General features: G+C 46.0%; 1 protein-coding gene across 11 annotated transcripts in view; it reads right to left on the reverse strand.

The window, feature by feature from the left end:
• nlgn3a (neuroligin 3a) overlaps positions 1–23,246 on the reverse strand; it is a gene marked incomplete at both ends in the record, with an annotated part of 107,419 nt that overhangs the window by 39,008 nt on the left and 45,165 nt on the right. For 8 of the 11 annotated variants that reach the window (XM_080525291.1, XM_080525288.1, XM_080525294.1 and 5 more), the window contains one exon: positions 16,523–16,708. In XM_080525291.1, the coding sequence (XP_080381417.1) occupies positions 16,523–16,708 (186 nt within the window). Of the gene's footprint in view, positions 1–16,507; positions 16,709–23,246 lie in introns of all 11 variants that reach the window. The other 3 variants (XM_080525289.1, XM_080525296.1, XM_080525297.1) reach the window with 1 other exon arrangement.

Here is a 23,246-nt window from a genome sequence, read left to right on the forward strand (position 1 = left end):
TGCGAAGCTCTAATTTGACAGAAAAATCACTTGTGACAGTTCTCGAAAAAGTCTGCCAAATACCGCCAGCTTGGATTCTGGCCCTTCTCTCTGAAACGCATCGAAACCCGGCCCTCTTTTCAATTGCGGGGGATGGTGGGACGGACAGACTGTGTTTTCACCTTCAGTCTTTTCAGTGTCAAGCCCCTGAAAGAGAAAACCCGGTGAGAAGCTGGACAATATCCCCCAGCGCCTCGATACCAAACATTGTGCTCTCTGTACACAGGGCGGCGGGGTGGCGACACTGCTGGGAGTTAAACGGCGGCGGGCGATAGGGCCCTGGCAACGGCGCTGGGAGGCGAGGACTGAACTTTACTCCGGCTTGTGGAGCGCTATGTCCCAGGCAGCCTCTCTCTCTCTCTCTGAGGGAGGAGAGGGGAAAAGGCATTCAATAGTTCCCTTTCCGCCTCAGTGATCACATCTCAGATTATCAGTCTTATACATTCAAAACCAGGCTGCAGGCGAGCGGAGGAGGAGAGAAAACGAAAAAAAGTAAATGACTATGGCTGAAAGAGAGAGCTCACCGTTTAGTTTTCTAACCCCCCCCCCCCCCCCGCTATATCTCATGATAATATGCATTGTTACCCCGGGTTATGCTGTAACCCCTCCTCCTTCTCCATCTCTCTCTGTCGCCATCTTCCTTTTTCCATCACTCTTTCTCTCTCTCCTTTTGTCAACGCCGGTAGGCACGCAGCTGTAGCCACATGGAGCCCACTGGAGTGTATGTGCAGTTATTCTGCACGCTGGGAGTTTGTGTGTGTGTGTGTGTGTGCTCGCTTGTGTGTGTGCGTGTGTGCGTGTGCGAGAGTACAGCTGAGCTGAGCTGAGGGAAATATTTACTCAGTCCATCTAATGAAAATCTATCCCATGCGGATAGGTGATCCATCACATCCTGCTCAGTGTGTGTGTGTGTGTGTGTGTGTGTGTGTGTGTGTGTGTTTGCGGCACATACGTGTGGACACGTGTATGTGTGATTGCATACACGCATCATGCATGTTTGTGCGTGTGTAAGTAAGTGGTATTAAGGAGTGGGGTGGTCACCATTTTCTCAAAGTCAATCCAACATATTCTCATATTCAATTCATATGCCCTAATTAACATACTAAACAAAACCACACATGTCTCTATATTTTGCCAATTCCCCCATGGCCAGGGATGAAGGGAGTCTGCATGAGACAGGGTTGTGTAAAGGATGACTCTAGCAATTATTGGATAGAAAAAAAACACCCAATGATTGAAAGCTACTCTCTACAGTCATTGTATGGGTCAGTTTAAAAAAAAAAAAATCCATATTACTGTATGATATTACTGTATGGGTTTACTCTCATTTGTAATTCCAAATATCCTTATTCTAATATTTAAAATGATAATGCGAGGAGAAAAAAGGGAAGTTAGCACAGCTGAAGATCAGTGTTGTGGCTCTGGGCGGCATCAGATATTCAGAGCAGCGTCTCCATGTGTCACCGTGCTGCGTCCTATTCTAAAGGCACCTCAGCATTGACACTGAGGATAGTCAAATCAAATTGAAGCTACGCAATCTACATCGCTTGAATAATATTCAACACCATGATGCCTGAATATCGCCTAAAGAAACATCCAACCCCTCTTAATGAGATCTCAATCTCAAAGCAAGTCACACCCACATCTCCACTTGTGGATCTTGTCCAGTATACTTTTTTCAGTCCAGTCTGAACCTGACCAGGTCTCTTCTTGGGGAAACGTGTGGAATCAATAGAGTCAACAGGGCATGTTCTGTTGTATAAGCTGACAGGGGTCTCTGTGGAGATCCTGCCTCACGCATACCCTATGTGCGCCCCCGAGGGGGAGTCTTACAGGTCAAGGTGAGCTGTGTTTGGGTGGTTGACCCACACCGGGTAAGGTCTGCTCCGGAAGCCACTTTAATAGAGACCGGTGGGAGAGGAGTCAGAGAACCAACGAACAGTAGCCCTGTTCCCTACCACGCAGCCTTCCTCCTAATGAGGATTCTATTAGCAGCCAGGGGACGGATGCCGGCAGTTAGGCATACGGAGAAGGCTGGGTAACAACGCTAGCGGTTAGCTTAACAGCTGTTCCCTCCGCCGCCACCTCCCATCCCCGGCTAATGAAGCCTTCACCAATGAGCAGGAGTCCCGGGACACACTGGGGAACAGGCACAGACACCAAGACCGATCAGCCACTCACACAATCTCTGGGGCACAGTTAAAATAACACGACTACCGGGGTACCAATTAGAGCCAGACTCTAGGGGGGCAGTCCTAAGAATATCCGGCTGGCCCAGTGTAGATGTTTGTTATGGTTTTGGGGGGTGTGCCGATTTGTTAGGGTTACGGGGGGGCGTGTGGATTCTAACAGGGTCAACAACACTCAAAAGCCATAAAAGCCGATAGATCAGAAAACATTTGCTAATATCTGTGAAGTGTGATCTGAAGTCCATTTGAAGAGTGAGGAGTGTTCGCAGCAGTGGGCATCGATCTGGATCAGCACAGTGCTGTAAGGGATGGTCAGAGGAGAAACGCTGAGGGGAACAATGGTCTCTTCAGACTCTCCTCGCTCTGTGAGATACAACCTGGGTTAGAAGGTCACATTCAATTATGTATTTCTTTCCATACCGTTCGATTCCATTTTCTGGTGAAATGAAAGAAGCCAGCAGAATGGTTTTGTCCTCACAAGTGTAGAACAATTAGGCTACCTTGTGCGTATGTGGGAGAGAAATCGCCTGGTTGTTCTACATGGCGCATTGAGACATTGAGTCGTTTATTTGCAATAGCCATTCAGCCTGTTTGCTGAAGAGAAAGGGACACAAAGTCCCACTTTCCTGCCGCTTCCACTCGGCTGCTTTAGATGAGCCAAACATAATTCCATTCCATTAGATTAGCCTGTGTTATTTGATGAGTCATAAGAGTAGAGTATGATTGTGCGTGAAACTGTTTATTTGAGTAGTCATGAGCACCAAACAGTCTCCGCAGAAGGGAAATGCGTATACAGCTAACAAATTTGAAATGTCCCATTAAAAATAAAGACATTTGTGAGAGATTCAGCTGTGTCGATTGGGTCATAGCCAGCCCTGAGGCAGATTCAAGTTGTATATCTAATATGTAATGCATGTAGTAAGGAAGCACCACTACTGAATTTTGTCGAATCTACATTTATAACCAAAGTCTTCTCTAAGTGATGAAATTGACTATGGTTTATATTTCATTCCATTCGCAGTCGATCTAGCTGTTCCCTCACTCTAACAGACCTGAACACAATCCATAGACTGTGTTACCTCTCTAAGCTAAAAATCTATTATAGGCTTGCAGGCTTGAGAGTTAAAGATTTAGTCTTTTTGTCGAGCAGCACAGTGTTAGGCCCTTTATATAGGTTTCTACTAGTCAGCATGTTTGCCGAAGTTCTTCTCATTGGGGAGTTCATTGTGCTAACACTATGCAAATTTCCCAGAGACGAGTAATGCATTCCGGGCTGCCCAGGAGTATGTGTCTTTAGCATGCAAACTGCACAGGTGGTAGATTGTGAGTGTACAGTGTGTTCTCAGTCCCTGCGATCCACAGGTCTACAAACATCAGCCTTTGGTCACATGGTTCAGTCCTTCGGCACAAACTAAACCACACTACTCTCCTTTCAGCCCTGAAAATTGACTCATTTGTCTCTTCCGGCTAAGTCACGGAACTGGGCTAAACAAAAAAACAAGCCATTCTGTCTGCCCCTCACAATCATTCTTCATCCGGCGGTGAGCGGAGATTGGGAGGGAAAAAAAAGGGAGTTATAATCAGAGTGTTGTACTCATGAATATCTGTAATCAGGGAGGTGGTAAACAACAGGACATGTACCTCTGTGCAGGTGAAGTGTCTAATGAGCTCTTTAGAGAGACCATTTGGCCGCTGGGCGGTTGAGCAATCTACCAGAGGGGGGTAGATACACAATCCTTTCCATGAGGATTGTTGAGTACTGTACCGTAGCGCTACAGAAACACTGCACAACTACCCTGCCAAGCAGCTAGAGGTGGCTTATCAACAGCAACAAGTAAGCTGTGCTGAGGAAGGGGCTAATGGTGGTCTTGGAGGGATTCAAAAGTCAGCTCACTGCGGTCGCTCGTCGTCTGACACACAAACCGCCAATGATCCGCTACCTAATGAAGATAGATAATACAACAACGCTCAACGTAACATTCAGATACGTAGTATACCTGGAATTGAGACACATTTAGGGCCCTATTATGCACTTCATAAGTCTTAAGCAATAAGACGAGGCGGTATATCTAAACTTAAGACGTGGAGGCGTGGTCAAGGCCACTTTGCTATTATGCGTGCGGTAGTGGGCGCCTAAAACCCGGCGCTAAGCCCAGAAATTAGTCATGGGTGTGTTTTGGGCGTCTTCTCAATCAACCCAATCAGCGTGCCAGGTGCCATTCCCTTTAAGAACCGGCTGCGTTGAGTCTTTAGCGCTATGCTATTATGGAAGTCCTAAGAAGGAGGTCAGCGCGCTTCTCTGCAGAAGAAAGTAACAAGCTCGTGCATGAGGTCAAGGCTCGTCAGTTCGCAATCTTTGGAACGGCGCGAAATCCTCCCCGAGCCGAGGTGGTGAAACAGGCGTGGGAAGAAGTAGCAGCGGCCGTGTTTGAAAACGTGCATGAAAAGTCTAGCGCCTAAGAACTTTTCAAACCACTTCTTAGTGCTAGGCGCAAAGTCAGATCGCATAATAGCAGGGGCGCCTAACGCACTTCATTAACATATGAACACTCCCACAATGAGTAATATATGCACGGGAGTCTTACGTCTTATGTGTGGGCGCCTAGGGACACCTGCATAATTGCAGTAGCGCGTATGAAGCGCATAATAAGGGTGGCGGTAGGTCTTAACCTGGCGGTGCGTCTTAATTAAGACTTAAGACGGCAAGTTAAGAAGTGCATAATAGGGCCCTTAATCTATTATTGCATGATGAGCATATGTGACAAGGTCTGGTTAAATGGTCCACATGACGATAATTCTCATGTCGCGCAAATGACCAAAAAGCTTCTTTAAAAAAAAGTGTTGCTTTTTTTTCATATTACGAAAGTTGAAGTTTAATTGTTGAAGAGCCCGCTTAATATAATAAACAACAGTTTTAGGATCACTAGATACTTATCATTTGTGAATTGGATTCACTGTATTGCTGTCCTGTTCGCAGGCCACTGGGTTAGTGACACATGGCTTGTAAACAAACATACGTTTTTGGACGTGTCCAAAAGCAAGGACTGTGTGATCATCTAGTTATCAGTGGCCTTGCGGTTAGAGTGTCAGCCCTGAGATTGGGAGGTCGTGAGTTCGATCCCCCGGCTGAGGGTTGGATTGGGGGTAAGACCCTGTGACATACCAGTGTCATGTCCAGAGGGTGTACTTGTATATCAAGCTGCCTCACGCTACGGCTCCTGCCATTAGGCTCGAGAACCATCGGTTCTCAAGGCTACTTTCTTTATGTGTTTTTAACATGTTGATATTCCATCAGCGTGTTCTGACACGCTAAACATGCAGTTAGATGTTAGTATAGCAATGTTTTCTTTTTAGCTGTTAGGTAGCTACCGACGCAATGGTTGCAAACGAGTGTTTAGATTCAGAGCGATTTTCTCCTATCTCTGTTTGAGGTGTACCAACATTCAAATAAGCATATCTTCTTCAACTATTTCATCAGATTTCAATATATGACACATATTACAGTATACAGTCATATTACATATTACAGTCTGCACTTTCATAATCTGTAAAAAAAAAAAAAAAAAAAAAAAAAAAAGACCTTGCCTTACTTGGGGACTTTTTCGCCAGACCCTGTCACATATGGTGCAGGGGGAGAGATGTGGAGGGGGGGATGGTGGAGAGATGGGGTAGGTGAGAAAAGATGGCAGATGGGGGAGGATGGAGAGACAACGTGGGGAGGTACAGGAGAGGAGGGTGGAGAAATGGTGGAGATGGAAAAGTCGAGAGATGGAGGGAGAGGAGGGGGAGAGGTTGAGGGAGGAGGAGGGGGCGGGTAGAGCTGAGCCCCAGTGTTCAGCTGTCACTGTTTCCTGTGCAGGTGGGGCAGGACGAGTGCCAACTGACTCCCTCTCACACAGACACCCATGGATCCCTCCATAATGGCTGCTTTTCACTGGTGCCAGAGAGAGAGAGAGAGGGGGGGAGAGGGAGAGAGAGAGACAGAGAGACAGAGCGAGAGAGAGAGAGAGAGAAGGAGAGAGAGAAGGAGAGAGAGAGAGACAGAGAGAGAGAGTGAGAGAGAGGGAGAGACAGAGAGAGAAAGAGAAAGAGAGAGGGGGGGGAAGAAGGAATAAAGGACAGCAGCACCTTGTGTGACAGATTCATAGTAATCAGAGAGGAAATAGATGAGACGGGGGGCACCGGGGAAGGGGGGGGGGTGGGTGGGGGTGTGTGCAACACAACATTCCCTTTGGCTTAATTCATCTGATGCGTAATGGAACGATTGCACACAGGGGCACACAGATTGTACACAAGAGCTACACATCATTTCGGTAGATAAGCTGCCCATTAGCATGTGTCTGATAATGCCCTTGACAATGATGTATAAGGAAGGATTCCTGGATTGTATCTACCTGAGATAATAGCCGTCATGCCTTTTGCACTGGGAGTGTAACTCTTCAACTGATGACCTGGTCCTGGAGCTGCATCTTTCATTAGTGCTATTAGACTCCTTATTGACTTATGGAAGTAACATAATGTCCCAACGGACAAATGATGTTGTTGTATTTGCATGCAGTAATCAAACCTATTACCGGAGTGGACATTAAAAAAAGTTACCGGGAGACTCAATTATTCCCCCCCTCTCTCTCTCTGTCTCTCTCTCTCTCTCTCTCTCTCTCTCTCTCTCTCTCTCTCTCTCTCTCTCTCTCTCTCTCTCTCTCTCTCTCTCTCTCTCTCTCTCTCTCTCTCTCTCTCTCTCTCTCTCTCTCTCTCTCCCTTCCTCTCTGCCTGTTCTCTTAAACCTGGGACTCCATGCTTTATGGGCTCAACTGGCTGCTCCAAGCAGGGACAGACTGATGGCTGTAGTCAGTGAATGAACTGCGGTACCATGGTTGGGCAATTTGTCAATTCTTCATTCCTCTGCCTTCCTCCTGCCTGGAAGAGGTACAGCTGGCTACCTCTGACGGCCACCATGACTGGTTATTATTTTCTATAACTCTGACTGTCCATCCATTCTCACTGTAGTTCTTATAGCCCCCCCCCCCCCCACTCAACCTCCCCCCAGCCCCTCCCCCTCTTCCCTTGTGTAGGCCTCCCTTTTTCTCCTTCACCATCTCTCTTGCCCTCTCCCTCTCCCTCTCTCTCTTTCAACACAACCAAAAGCTTTAGCTTTATTGTCTCTCTGCATGACAGACCCTATTTGCTGCCTGATTTAGGCTATTTCCAATTCTGTTTCAACTTGGGTTCAAAAGAGAGGACTACCTTTTAGTTTGGAAATAAACCCCCATCATTGTTATAAAAAACAACTACAGAGGTCTCGCTTCGCCCTCCAGAGTCTGGAAATGTTATTGATAGACTGGCTGAAAAATGTCCAAAAAGGCCATTTTTACACAATGGGCTACGCTTTAAAGTATGGCTCGGCACAAAGCAGAATCGCCTGTGCAAATCCAAACTATTCACGCTCCACAGAGATCGAATCCCTCCGGTTTAATTATCGCTGTTGTCAATCTAGGTGGATGAATGCTCCACCTGACAATACAGGTCCCCATCGCTATCGTTCATAAGCGACTTTCACACATGGAGACGTGCTCCGTCAGACACTCTTCAATGAGCAACAAAATCAAATGTGAAGAAGGGGCATTCTGTTTCCGAACCTTGAGGTAAGTTTACAGTGTCGAGTGGCTGAATGACTTTGACACCTTGGAAATGGGGTCTATTCAGCGCCCGACAATCGACAATCGTCATTGGCCGTTCTCAAGCACACACATGCATTTGCACAACAATGGCTGCCAGCGGCATCTTGGAATGAATAACAACTGGAGGATGTGTAGCTCACTATCGCTGGGGATTCAAATACTCCCCCTCGGGCTGGGTGCTTATTTGATTTTCGTCTTCTGAAGGCGATGGATGGGTGATACTGGGGTCGCATGCCTGTGTAGAGGAACGGAGATGACTGGAGGGGGATATTCCATAGGAACACGGTGCCCTGGATCTCTCTGCCTGTACGGTATTGTGAGATTATGAAGCGGATGTGGGGGAGCCCGCGGGCCGTACCAGAGGGAGAACCTCCCTAGGGCCTCGTTGCCGTGGGAAGCCCACATATGTGTCATTTCCAAAGGTCAAGTCCAGATGTAACATTGCAGTGAAGGCAGTGATGGACTGTACTGTAGTCTCCCCTTTGCTTCATGGCCTCCATTTTCCAATTCATAAAATGCAGTCATTTTAAGGGGCCATTCTTAATAGGGTCATGTGATATGTCAATATGATATATCCAGCGATATGAGGTAACGAGGAGGACATACGTTCTTTCACAGCCTACTTATTTTCTTCAAGCTCCATTTTAGCCATTTCAGCGTCTCAGCATGCATGAGAATTAGTCCTGTCAATCGATTAAAAATGTTAACCAACTTAATCACAATAATATCCTAAAATTAATCAGATTAATCATGATTAATCACAAGTTTAAAATACTAGTATTTACTTGTATTTTGGGGTGAGATAAAACAAAAACATGTGTGGTGTTGGAATAGAAATACATGACAAACTGGTTAGAGGAATCAGAGGTATTTTTTTCAGACTTAGAATTGCAGACTTAATTAGCAGACAACCACATAAAGAACAGTTACAAAGTAACGTCTGCTAAAAAGATAATGTAAACAGCTTGCCTGTAAATTGTTTGCAAAGTAACATCTCACCCAAATAAATATATATATATACCTATTTAAGAATCTGAATGCCATAGTGTCAAAAGTCTCTTTTCACACTCTTAGTTGAATAAGATTACTTGAAACAACTCAAGGTTTGTTTACAGTAACTTTCCAACGTTTTCGATTAGCGATGCTACTGATGGACACAGTTACATAATTCACTAACATGTTTGTATGTTGGGATTTGAGTGTGGGCCCTGCTGAGTGGCAAGTTGTGACATAGGGGATTTCCCAGGCTTGTTGTTCTGATATGGGCTGTGTTTGTGAAAGCACAAGGGGGGTATTCCATGAACGGCGATAAAGGAAAGTCCAGGCTTTTGCGATCATTTAATTCAGAGTTCCGTTCCCTGAATGTGGCTGAAAGAAATTGCTGCTGAGTTACCATGGCAACTTATGCCTCAGAACTAACCTGGTACCTACCTCAATTTAGATGCGTGGCAAACATGTCTAACAGGCGGAAACAAAAAACATTGTTGTACTTAAGAACAACTTCTACTTAAGTTCCAAAGAACGTATTAATGAAAATAAACAAGTTAAGAACATTACCACATTCACATTCACAAAAGCCAATAGTTAGATAGATAGGGCCTTCATGCTAATCGATTTGCAATAATTATTAATTTGTCTCAGTAAGTGAATCATCTATCCATCAGCAATCATAACAAATAGTAATCTATGCCAAATGCAGGGGCCATTGGCAGTTACAATGCTAGAAGAACATCATTACTAGTCAGAAAGGCTTCAAACACCATTGAAGTTATGTCAGTTCTCGTAAATTGGCCTACACCATCATTTTAAACATCCATTTTTAGATTACATTAGACTTTATTGTTATTGCAGAGTACAAGCATCAGACAACAAAATGCAGTAAAACATACGTATATGTCAGAACTGGGATTCCAAACCCCATCCTGACAATCTGAAAAATTAAAATAAAACAATAAGTAGGGGCTAGTATGACATACACATTTAATCTGTCAGCAATATTTTGCCAAGCTATTTCCCTCGCCTCGTTAATTGCGGCAGTATTGCCCTTTTTTACTTCTTATTTTTTGTCGTTATAAAGCTCGATAAGCATAGTGCTGCACTGTCATTTTCCAGTCATAGTATCTTCTTTTCGACAATCAGCTGTCCTGGGCTGCTTAATACTCCATGCGCACACACAAACCGAGCATTTCTAAGCTTGAACAGAGTTAGCGTTGTCGAGACAAGGCTGAATTGTGTTATTGGAATGACTTGTGTATTGAGTATTAAATCACTTTTGACTTGAGTATTAAATCACAGTTGAGATTTAATTGATCCAGGCCTTTTCAACTAATCACTGATGTAGTTATCAAGATACATGGAATACCCCCCCTGTCTCTGTAATATGGGAACATAATATAGGATATTACTGGTCCAAAGAAACATATGAAGCCTGTTTGATCGCAGAAAGGATATCAAGTCTGTTTGATCGCAGAAAGGATATGAAGCCTGTCGATTTGATCGCAGTAAGGATGTTCATTCATCTGACACAAAGGACAGAACACTTGTAAAGTGGTGGTGATTAGCGTCTAAACATAATGTAAACATGACAAGTGGTCAGGAATGTAACAACTGTCGTCATCATTACAATCCAGTTCACAAATCAGTCTGTCTTGAAACCCCTCTACAGGCGTTTGCCACGCATGTCAGTAGAACTTATGATTTATGGTAATATGACCTTATTGTAATATGATTTCAAATGAAACCCGAACATTAACGCGTTAACATTGACAGCCCTAATGTGAATATATGTTTTTTTTATCTTTATGTGCAGCTATATGCCTGTATGTGTATGATAAACACATAGAGGCAGAGAACATGCCAGGGGCAACCTATACAAAACCATTTAAATTCCAGGACGATTGCATCAAGATGAGTGACAGATTCAACGCCAAAAAATACAGATGTCTCTCTTATCATCCCCTCCTCCCCCTCTGAGGAAGTTAAGGACATGCTAGCCACAACACACGCAGCAGGCATTTAGCATGTCGTCTGCCATTAGTGTCACTGGTGGCTGGGTAAAAATAACACAAGTACAAGAACAGGTTGCCTGAGTAGTCATTTCCTAATCTCTGCTGCATGCGAAGCTTTGCCAAGTGAAGATGCATTGTACTGCACTGCAAATGGGATTATTGTGATGACTAAGAATAACACACTTCTCAGAGTGCAATAGTGTGTCTGAACCACACCTGCAACATGCGGAAGAAGGTCAGCATTTCATAAAGCACTGACTTGATTCAAGATCGCGACGGCAGATCATGTATCATATTTGAAACGCGCCAATAATGTGCAGTTCAATTTATTTTCAGTTACACTGAAAACATTGTACTTGAATGGTTAGACTCAGTCCCACTGTGTGTGTATGTGTGTTTGTGTGTGTTGGGGGGGGCGGGGGGGCTTCGCTCCAGTGAAAAGGTACGAAGTGGTTTCAGTATACAGTATTAAAACCTTATCCTTGCTTAGCCTAGCACCTGCAGTCATATAGCTGAATTACCTTGGCGCCAGACAGTTTTGCTTTCTGGCTTTGCTTGAAAAAAAGACTCAAAGAATGGATGCACAAAGTGATGACATTAGTCATTCACAGAGCTCTTTGGGAATGTGTTGAAAAGTTGCTTGACTTAATCACAAAGAAGCTGGTGAAGGAGGGTTCAGAGGGTGATATTTGACTCTGGGCACTAACTTTACAGGCTAGCCACGTCACACAGCTCAATGACATATCATATGTCACGGCATGTGGAAAGTGGTTTTAGGAGGAGCAAAGACAATAGAATGTATCTCCCGACATACACATACAGTCTGTTGACAGAAGTGGCCATTTTCCGACTTGAATCATTGTGCAATAACATTGTTCAGCATCCGGATGTCATATGTCAGCTAGAAACTTCTAAATGACTGATGTGGGCCTTTAAGCATTCTTTGTTGTAAACCATGAAGCACAATGTGTTATTCATGGTACTATTACTATGCAGAGTCACTCTCTCTCTCTTGGAGGATACATCCTCACCTACTACAATCACCCACCTGAGTTATGCATTATAATATAATCAGATTTGACCAAGAATATTTGACTGAATTCTAAAGGCAAAAGTGTATGACAGGTTCTGCATATGAATGTTTGATTCTCATATCCATGATAATCCTAACCCGAGTACATTGACAGTAATGCTATTGTAGCCTTCTAGCTTTATTCCTGAGTTATATTCTTTTGATCATCCTCTGCTATCGCTCCATCTGCTCTATATTTTGGTTCTTTCATTAATATAACTCTCGCTAAAATGCATTACAGTGTTTGAGTGGATAACATTATCTATTCATGATGCTAGTGGTGTGGATGTGTGTGACTTGCTGCCTTGCATTATAAAGCCTGTTTCTCATTGCATTCTTGTAATAAAATCCTACCATTTAGCATGCACATTTACGGTCCTCAATAACCCAGAAGTCTTAATAAAAATGAAAGCTGACATGGGCATGAGGGATCCTCCACACTGGCTGTCTTTTATGTACGAGACGTTCCATTAAAAGGGGAGCACTTCCTCAGAAGCAGGGCTTTTAGCCTGATTACTTACAGGAACAGAAAAAAAAGAAACCAAACGACCTTCACCGCCTCCACCGATAGCCCTTCCCCCATGTGCGCGCTCACACGGACTCATACGCAGACCCACCCACACACACATACACACACACACACACACACACGCACATGCACACACACAGGCACACGCACACGCACATGCATACGCACACATACATACCCACAGATACACACAGATACACACACAGATACACTTCCAGTGTGCACACCTAGAGGCTCACTTTTATGTGCAAGCGCACTCACACAAACACACACACACACACACAACACACACATCCCAGTCGCCGGCTACACACACAGATGCACACAAGTGTTCACACCAAGAGGCTCACTTTTATGTGCAAGCGTACACACACACACACACACACACGCACACACACACACACACACACACACACAAACACACACACATCCCAGTCGCCGGCTACTTAATATTCTGTCGGCACACTGCAAAGCCATCTCTCATTTTACATCATAATTATTATTAGGAGAGAGGAAGAAACAGCCAAATCTGCATGTTCAATTAGGGCCAGTAGATTCCAGCTAGATAATAATACATGAGATTGGCTAATGTCCTTGCCTTAGAACTTCTTCACCCATTTCCTGTTTGAAGCTGGAGAAAAGAGAACGGTGGGGGAGAGATTTCCCTCAGTAGGGACACAACTGTTGAATCCCATTTAATAGGCTGGTCAAAAACACTCTCCAGCTGAGATAGACTCTCTTTTAATGACCACACTCCCTCCAAAGGCTCAGATGTGCAGCTAGATTACTTACCACCCGGGAGACAAGGCGGCCATTTTATAAATAGCACAACCACACCGCACCGCACATACTACTGTACTGCAGACAGGAGAGTTGAGTCTGAGGGGGTGAGACAGAGAGATGGGGAGCAGTGGGATTGAGATTGGACGGAGAAGGCAGGGAAGTGCCAGGGTAGGGACCTGGGTCTGAGATCCACCCCAGGGTAGGGGCCTCCCAGGCCAGCCTCTTCACGGGGCTGAAGCGGTGAGGCTGAGGGGTGATGGATGAGGTCTTCAGACTCTGACCTGTGGCACGCCCACACAGACAGGAGGATCAGGCAATCAGAGACAGAGAGAGAGATAGAGCGAGAGAGAGAGAGACAGGGAGAGAGAGAGGGAGAGAGACAGGGAGAGAGAGAGAGAGGGAGAGAGAGGGAGAGAGAGAGAGAGGGAGAGAGAGAGAGAGATAGGGAGAGAGAGACAGGGAGAGAGACAGAGAGAGAGAGAGAGAGAGGCACAGAGAGAGAGACAGACACACAGAGAGAGAGAGAGACAGAGACAAAGAGAGAGAGAGAGACACACACAGAGAGAGACAGGCACAGAGAGAGAGAGACAGGCACAGAGAGATAGAGACAGAGAAACAGACACAGAGAGAGAGAGACAGAGAGAGAGACCAGAGACTAGGATGATATAGGACACAGCCTATTAAGCCTCAGGAACACCATGGAGCATCACAAGCTGGAGCTTTCAGTCCTGCACCAACAGGGGCTTCTGTTCTGGTGTTAGTGGTGGAGGACAGTCACTCGGCAGACTTTAGACAGTTCCAGACTGTAAGAGTGGGGAAGCTGACACTAATACATAAACACACCAGGGAACTTGTCAACAGTAGGTGGATGCTTATTGGCTTTTTCTCGTTTACCTGCTGCTCGTTATCCAGCACCTGGGCAGTGTTAGAGTATGTATGTGCATGTGTGTGTGTGTGTGTGTGTGTGTATGTGTGTGTGTGTGTGTGTGTGTGTGTGTGTGTGTATGTGTGTGTGTGTGTGTGTGTGTGTGTGTGTATGTGTGTGTGTGTGTGTGTGTGTGTGTCCTACCGTCTCCAGGAACACTCCAGGAATGGAACACATTGCACTCAATGTGACTCTTCCTCTATTTCTGGCATGGCATATCATATGAATTACAGATTAGCATATTTATTCATGGGGAAATCAGGGTAGTCAAAGGATGAGACGGGGGGAAAGGCACAATGTGTCATTGTTTACAATCTTGTTTCCCGACTTAATTTCCATTCTAAGGAAACTCAATAGAAGGCACTTTCCCTGGACACAACAGTCCATTTACATGGAGAGGAAATCGCTACACAAATCCATTATGACAGACAGGCTGGAACCAGGTGTGCCCACGCCACGGTTTATAATTCATTTGATTATAGATTTTTTACTTCAAATTCAAACTCCTCCAAGGATTTTAGGCGCCTCGGTACGGTTCTTGTTTAGTTTGTTGTCTTGGCAACTGGGACACTCCAACAGTTTCTATTAAAGTATCATAAGCATGACTTAAGGGGGGGGGGGGGGGGGGGGAGGAGAGCTGTTTTGTAAGCAGGTGCTGAAATATGTTTCTTCTCTTTGGATTTCCTGTCACTTTCCGCAACTCACTTCAGTGCCAAACCTGATATAATTACTACAATCTGTGTTCTCAGAGACTGTGTGAAATCTGATTGCCATTGGTCGCCTCACGTTCACCAGTGAGAGCTCTGCAGTGATAGAAAGCCTCCTGTTTCAATTGCCAACGATCTAACTACTTTTACTGGCTCTTTTTTTTTTTTTTTTATCTCGTCAGACCAAGTGGCGCATACATTTCCATTCAGGAGAAAAAAAACAGCCTCAGTAATATCCAATTTACTGGGAGGCAGAAGAGCTGGTTTCACTGGCAGTATAATAACATGCTACATGAAGCGTGGCATTATGGAGTATGAATAAAAAATGCATTTATGGTAAAAATTCAATCCAAGAGCAGTCATCATTCATCTGAGAAAATCAAGGCAATTAGTAACACTTTAATGCAAATTGGAGAGCGCAAAGAACACACAAAGAACTCCCTACCACTGTAATAGGCTTCGAAGAAGAACTGCTGAATTGACCTCTTTCAAACGCATAGCGGTCTCTTAATCAGAACACCACACCCAGGCTCCCAGTCTCCCCCAAGATGAGGCAGTCATGGGGGAAAACAATTATGTTAGTTAATAGTTTCCTTACAACACTGTAGCCTCCGACTGACCAAGAACAGCAAGAGCACTTTCCTTAATCCCACGCCAGCCCGACCACCTGATGTTATCCTACTACTACGTGATGCTTATAGCTTTGATCACGTTGGTCCAAATCAACAGATGCTCTGTGCCTGGTTTGGATTCTCAACAATCATCACTTGCCATGTGTGTATGAGCATATGGATGTATCATTTACACTGTTACCGCCACTCAAACACAACTCCATGCAAATGCTCTGTTTTTGTACTGAACATCACTTGACGATAACAACAACGTGTACATTCAGTACCAGCGTCAATAAAGCACACATTACACAAACAAGCCACCATTTTAATGACCACAGTACATACAGTACATACAGTACTGCCTGTTCTTATTATAGGTACCACACACGTGCTTAATGCCGTGAACCATAGTGCCCATCACGTACAGCCACAGTTAAAAGCGGCGGTGTATGTGTGTGTGTGTGTGTGTGTGTGTATGGTGTGTGTGTGTGTGTATGTGTGTTTGTGTGTGTGTATGACTTCATACCAGCAGGACTCTGTCATAATACAGACATCCATTAGGAAGCATGAGTATGAGGGATGTTCATCTCATGTCTGGCTTAAGTACACATATCGTATTTAGCATGAAGGACATGTCCATCGTTGACAGTAAATCTTCATTGCATGGCATTACCTTATGCGGCAGATAAACAACATTTCTCATGATTGGACTGTTTCATGACACATGGCTGAGGCATCTATGCGGCAGGACTCCAGAGACCACAAACAGGACCCACTTTACTGTGACCCCCCCATTATAGAAAACCCGAATGAGCCAACCCATTAAAGCAGCCATGTACCGAATTCTAATGTCTTCCAGGTACCCTCTTTTAAACCACCTCATTACAGATACCTGCTTTTCCCGACCACCTTATTCCTGGTGGATCTGATACCAGAGGCCTGAGACACCAAGTCAATGTGGACTGAATGTTCTCTTACCTTCAGAGTGGTGGGACAGGGTAAGCAGGCTGACGCAGGACGCCCCGATCCCAGAACCGAACACGGTGATGCGGTTGGAGTCGCCCCCGAAGTAGCCGATGTTCTCGCTGACCCACCGTAGGGCCTGGATCTGGTCCAGAAGCCCATAGTTCCCCTTGGCGGCCTGGTCACCTGTGCTCAGGAAGCCTGCGGCACACGGGACAGAGGTACGTGGCTCAGAACGGGAGGTCACAGGGACTAAATAACAGGTCATGAACAGTGCTACGTGTGGAATGTTACTGTGCACTGCACTGTGTGTATAGAGGTTAGCCAGTTGCCCTGTGGATTTTCAGGATAAAATAATAATTTAGTCATTGCAAGATGTTACACCATACTGTAACATAGGCAAACTGAATATTGTATTGGCTGTGAATTGCCAAAATAAGACAAAAAGACAAAACAAAGACAGTATACTGCCTCTGGTATACAAGATCCTTCAAAGGGTAACCTGCAAATATCGCCCACTGCAATCCCCCCCCACACACACACCATAACCTGCAAACAGTGTCCACTGCAACAACCCCACTCCACTCTACCCCATAACCTGCAAACAGCGCCAAATGCAACCCCCCCCCGTCCACACCGTAACCTGCAAACAGAACCCACTGCAACCCCCTATCCCCCTCCACACCGTAACCTGCAAACAGAACCCACTGAAACCCCCTCCCCCCGTCCACACCGTAACCTGCAAACAGAACCCACTGCAACCCCCTTCCCCCGTCCACACCGTAACCTGCAAACAGAACCCACTGCAACCCCCTATCCCCCTCCACACCGTAACCTGCAAACAGAACCCACTGCAACCCCCTTCCCCCGTCCACACCGTAACCTGCAAACAGAACCCACTGCAACCCCCCCCCCACCCCGTCCACACCGTAACCTGCAAACAGAACCCACTGCAACCCCCTTCCCCCGTCCACACCGTAACCTGCAAACAGAACCCACTGCAACCCCCTATCCCCGTCCACACCGTAACCTGCAAACAGAACCCACTGCAACCCCCTTCCCCCGTCCACACCGTAACCTGCAAACAGAACCCACTGCAACCCCCTTCCCCCGTCCACACCGTAACCTGCAAACAGAACCCACTGCAACCCCCCCACTGCACACAACAAAACAATCAAGCTCAGGAAGGGCTGTGAAATCCCCCCTGATTAGAGAGCACATGACTGTGGGTCCAGTAAAAGCAGGGTGTGGGACCACATGTCATCCATCCGTTATTGGAAATCAATAAGAAGCCTCCCTAGCTGATCACATATCATCTGGAATATTGATTGCAGGCGATGGCAACCATATGTATCTATGAATACAATTGTGACAGAGAGAGAGAGAGAGACAAGGATCTTTACAGGAAATTTAAATTATACAACTCCTTATAAATCCTAACCAGTTTTACTGATCTATAGATACTCCTAATGGTCTCTAATGGTTTTGGTAATCCACAACATCTTCCTGTATGCAGCACAGAATACAGAGACTTTAGCTCCAATACATAGAGGCTCCACATACACTGCAAAAAGTGCAGCTCTCAAAAAAAGAAATAAAATGGGGGAAATATTCCTTCAAATTAGCAAAATTATCTACCAACAGAACAGGAAATTTTCACTCGCCAAGATTTTTTAAAACAAGTAAAATAAATCTTAAAACTAGTGCAGTCGGACAAAAAACAAGCATGGCTTTGATTTAACATATTTCATCTTACTTAGATGTACTTTTTGCAGTATAGAGATCTCCAGTGAATGCCATCCCCCTCTCTCTAATGATAGATATGATGGCAGAGTTGGCTTCTTGAGGACATAGAGCTCATATTCACAACCATCTCAGAGCATCTCTCGGGGGCCCAGACCCAGCTGAAGGATGGCTGATAGGGAGTCACAGCGGGGGGATGAGAAGCAGACCTGTCCCCTGCAGGCCAACGGTGGACTCAGTGTCCATCAAACTCCTGAACGCACGGGTGTGCCATGACAGCTGGGAGGGAAGCACGGAACCCAAAGCTTCCCTTTGTGTACTGTATATATACTGTGATATGGAAGGAAATGTACAGTGGGAAAAAAAGATGAATCTACCCTGATTAGAAAGCAGCTGCTCCACGTACATTAGCAGATCACAGTGCGCGCGTGTGTGTGTGTGTGTGTGTGTGTGTGTGTGCCTTTGTGTGTGTATAACCCCCTTGCCCCACCCACCCAACTTTCCCTGACCCCCCGTCGGCTTGAGCTCAGAGGGGTGGGGAAGGGGGGGAAAGGGCAGGGCTGATCATTGATAGGGGAGCTATGGTGGCAAAGGAAGCAGAGCAGGAGACAAATGGATGAACAGATGGTCTCCTTCAGACACATCCCTGCGGATGACAGAGCAGCAGGACGTAGAGAGAGAGGGGTGGGGGGGGGACTACATAACTAGAGAACTACAGATTTACAAAACTCTCCCAGGGGCACGAGGGGACTTCAGACGTGCCTCCGCCGGAATAACCCACATTTGTGGAAATGGTTCATACTTCACCAAGAGCACACAAGACACTAGTGTATGGGAAGTGGATGAGGACCTGAATATAGGGGTGGTCTTTGAGGTCACCGTACCGACGTACTGTGCCATTGGTATTGTAATGGAGAATGATGAGTTAAAACACCCCGTCATCATCACCACGTGTTGAATAACCACATGTTGTTATGCTGCTAGATATGCAGCATTCAGCGCACTGAGCCCCAAGTGTATAAATGTTGCCTCTGAAATCTACGGTGGTCATAAAAATGTGGAGGTCGTATTCAATATATTAAGGAACAAGACAGAGAGACTCTGTAAGCTACAGGCTGCGTTTAAAAATACATTAAATATTGCTGCTGGTTATGTTTTAATTGGAAAGGTGGCAGGAAGTGTTTTCTTTAGAAAGCAATTAAGATAGCAGGGTAATTGTTTTTTTATGCCCAGCTATTTTGGAATCTACATTCATGTGGGGCTGTTGTGTTTCTCCTTAACACTACAACAGCCGTGCCTATTTTACCTACTTGTAGAGCCGCCTTGGGAGTCAAATAGACCCCCTTTTTAGAATGTAAATCTGCTATTTACACACAGAGATCACTAGAGGGCGCTTCTTTTTATAGCCTGCCTCCTACACAGAAAAACTGCAAAATAGCTTGATACTAGGATAGCTGAAAATGTAAGGATACTGGGTGGTAGAACGCACATATCTAGGTAAAGTCATGAAAAAGGAGGGTACTGAAATGTGATCGAGTGCAAAGATATTCAAAAAAAAAATACTCACAGGGTCCGACGGTCACCCTCACGGCTCTTCTAGTGTTTAGAGGCATTTGGAGACGAATTTTGAGCTATTTTATTTTCCCTGACCCAAGAATGAGGTGTTGAGTTATCCTTCTTGCTGCTCCGTGTTGGCCACCGCAAACGTAAACAATGATGATGCGACAATGAATATGGCAAATGGATGGGAAATTCATTTCTTCATAATTCCATAACCTTATCCATCGTTTTTGTTTATTGTCAGCCAGACTATGGCCATACTGTGTTAACTCTCTTAGTTCTCACTTTCGCTCACACTGTATGAACAGACCAGGTGCAATCCTGATAGGTTGGACCCTGCATACAAGGACAAGCTGGCATTTTCAACACGCCAGAGCGAGAGAAAGAAATGCAGCGTCTGATGCTCAATCTCCAGTAGCAGATGATCCCAATGTGATCCCCAACGCGTGGGCTGCAGCTCCTAGATGTAGAGGACAGCTTTACACCTACACACACACGCTCTGGTACTCTGCTGCCTCTCGGTACAGTGTGCTGAAACTGGCTTTCTATGAGAAGGATGGTCCTGTGCTACGTGTCTGTGTATGTTGAAATGGTAGTATTTCTTTGAGAATGACTTTGTGGTATGTGTCTGTATGTTGAAATGGTAGTATTTCTTTGAGAATGACACTGTGGTACCTCTCTATGTTGAGATAGTAATTATGTGACAGTGGCTCTGTGGCAGAAGTACTGATCACGCTTGACATGACATGACATTGGCCAGGTCACAGGCCGGTCAGGTCACACCTGCCCCCTCTCGGCCTACTCATTGGACTAATCACTACATGTATGCAGCAGAAATCCCCCTCTCCGGTGGTTTCACCACCTTTGCCACCGTCCTGGGCACAGAAGGGCAACGTATAGAGTATGACAACGTCGGGAGAGATAGTCTACTGATGTCTACAGACCTGGATCTTTTTGCTCAAATGTAACATTCTACTCTTTAAAAAATACCATCCATGGCTTCTGTTTAGACGACCAATCGCTTGTTGACAGCAAGTATGACATGAGAGGATATTGTTCAATTACAAAGAACCCTGTATGATGAACCACATGATGAACCCTTTCCAAATTGAAATGTCAGTGTTGTTGTGACCGTGCCACCCTGTTGTCCTGAGCCGAGCGGATCTATTTCCTTCTCGGTGTCGGAGGCGCTGAGGAGACTGTGCCGCTGCAGTGATTTTCCTTTAGCCATGCCTCTCAGCATTGATATTTCGATATTGATTATGATTTAAATGTCCGTTTCCTATACAGTGGTGTTATAAGTCACGGGGAGGTGGAAAGAGGCGATGCTAATGATGGCTCTGGTCCTAGACATCTCTAGACGTCTCTCTTAGCTGGGTCTCCCAGATAATGGAATTTGTGTTACTGCAGTTAATGCAGTGTTCCGGGGTGAAGAAGGTTGAGGAGGAGGGTGAGGAGGAGGAGGGTCCTGAAAGTTGTTATTGAGCTCACGAAGGAAGTCAGACAGGGACAGATGGAGGGGGGAATGAGGAGAGGAAAGAGGAAGAGGAGGGGGAAGAGGAAGAGGAGGGGAACAACAGTGATGATGCAATGGAGGAGCAGTTTTGGCCCTCGTGTTAGGGCCTCTCTGTATTTCCTTCTTTCCCTCTCTCTGGGGGTGCCCCTTTCCCTACAGAATCTCTCTCTCTCTCTCTCTCTCTCTTTCTCTCTCTCCCTGGGGGTGCCCCTTTCTTTATAGAATATCTCTCCCTCTCTCTCTCTATCTATCTCTCTCTCTCTCTCTCTCTCCCACCCTCCAGGGATTCCATAACAAGGCCGTCTGTGTCCGCGGTCTCCTCTAGCGTCCCCCCCCGTCCCCCCACTCTATCTCCCTCTTCTTCTCTGGAGGAAGAAAAGGCCCACACAGTCTCAGCCTTGACAGCCTCCTAAGAATCCCCCCACAACAAAGGAGCTCCAACTTCCCCCGCCAGCACTGAGCTGAATGGGAGCCTCAGGGGTGTGGATGGAGGGAGGGAGCGATGGAGAGAGGGAGGGAGGGAAGAGGCCACCCTCCACACAGCCACATAAAGGCCCAGTGTGTCAACTTCATGATGAGCAGAGGACATCCCAGCAGTCCATCTCCCAGGGCAAACCATTCCCACAGCATATTTTTCCTCCCTCCCTCCCTCCCTCCCTCCCTCCCTCCCTCCCTCGCTCCTCTTTTTTTTTCGGGTTCAGGAATTCGGCATTCCCAAAAAAACAGGAGGTGTAAAGGGAAGGGGATGGGGCGGGAGGCAGCAAGGGGGCGGGTCTGAATGAAGGTGATTGCCATTTGGATGGGTGTACAGATCCCTGTTTACAGCTCGTTGCCCAATGACATGGCTGCAGAGTCTGAGAGGAGAGAAGGCACAAGAGAGCTCCTTTATGGCTGCCTGAACACTGAAGCCCATTCACCCACTGCCTCATCCCCCGTTTCCGCTGGAGAAAAAAAAAAGAAAAAAAAGAAAGACTCGAAGCCATAAATTGAGAAAACAAGCGAGTTAAGCTAGCTGTGAGTGTCACGACCGGCCCTGCTTTTAATTGTCATATCACTCTCCCAACAAAACATCCGTTCTATGTGAATGAATAGAACAGGACGACCTCTAATGAGTCAATGGTAAAAAAATAAATAATTGGAAGTATGACGTATTGATGCAGGACACAAGATGCAGGACCCAATCTACCGCACAGACTGACCCACTCAAACGGAAAATCCGGTTTCGTCGCGACGAAAACTAAAGGTCACGGGGGGAGAATCTACTTCTACTGTATGATGCAGATCAAGGGACACATAACCAACTCTTACTGCCAACACTGTGTTTTCAGAGAAACAGAGGATGCAAAAAAACAGACAAAACAGACAAATCAGTGTTGCTAGGGCTCAGGCCAGCTGTTGGTTGTCCCTGGCTGTGACTGGGGGGGGGGGGGGGGGCTGCTAATCTGATTGTGTGACGTGTCCCTGTGGCCAGTCAAGTCCATGCCGGTCAAGGGCTCTGCTACACGACGGCGAACTACAAATGACCGCTTTGCATATGCATGCCCCCCTGACGCCCGGGCACCACTCAATCCATCACACATCGGCCACGGTGGCTGTCTGGGCCTGTTTTCTTTTTTCTTTCACCCTCCCTCTCTTTCTACCTCCCTCTCTGTCTCTCTGCTTCTCTCTCTGTCTCTCTCTCTCTCTCTCTCTCTCTCTCTCTCTCTCTCTCTCTATCGCTCTCTCTTTAATTCTCTCTCTCTGTCTCCGAGCGGCCGAGACAGTGGCTTTGTTGGAAGACAGCGAAATGCTTTTACGCTAAGTGGTGGTTCTGCATCTCACAGCTGGTACGGAGTCAGGCCTGGACTTTCTACTCTCAGTGTGGGAGTAGGGATGAAGACTGGCGCTATAGAGAGACAGAGGCGCCTGTCTGACCTGCGT

This window comes from Nansenia antarctica, assembly GCF_963989245.1.
Source record: "Nansenia antarctica genome assembly, chromosome: 3".
Lineage (NCBI taxonomy): Eukaryota > Metazoa > Chordata > Actinopteri > Argentiniformes > Microstomatidae > Nansenia > Nansenia antarctica.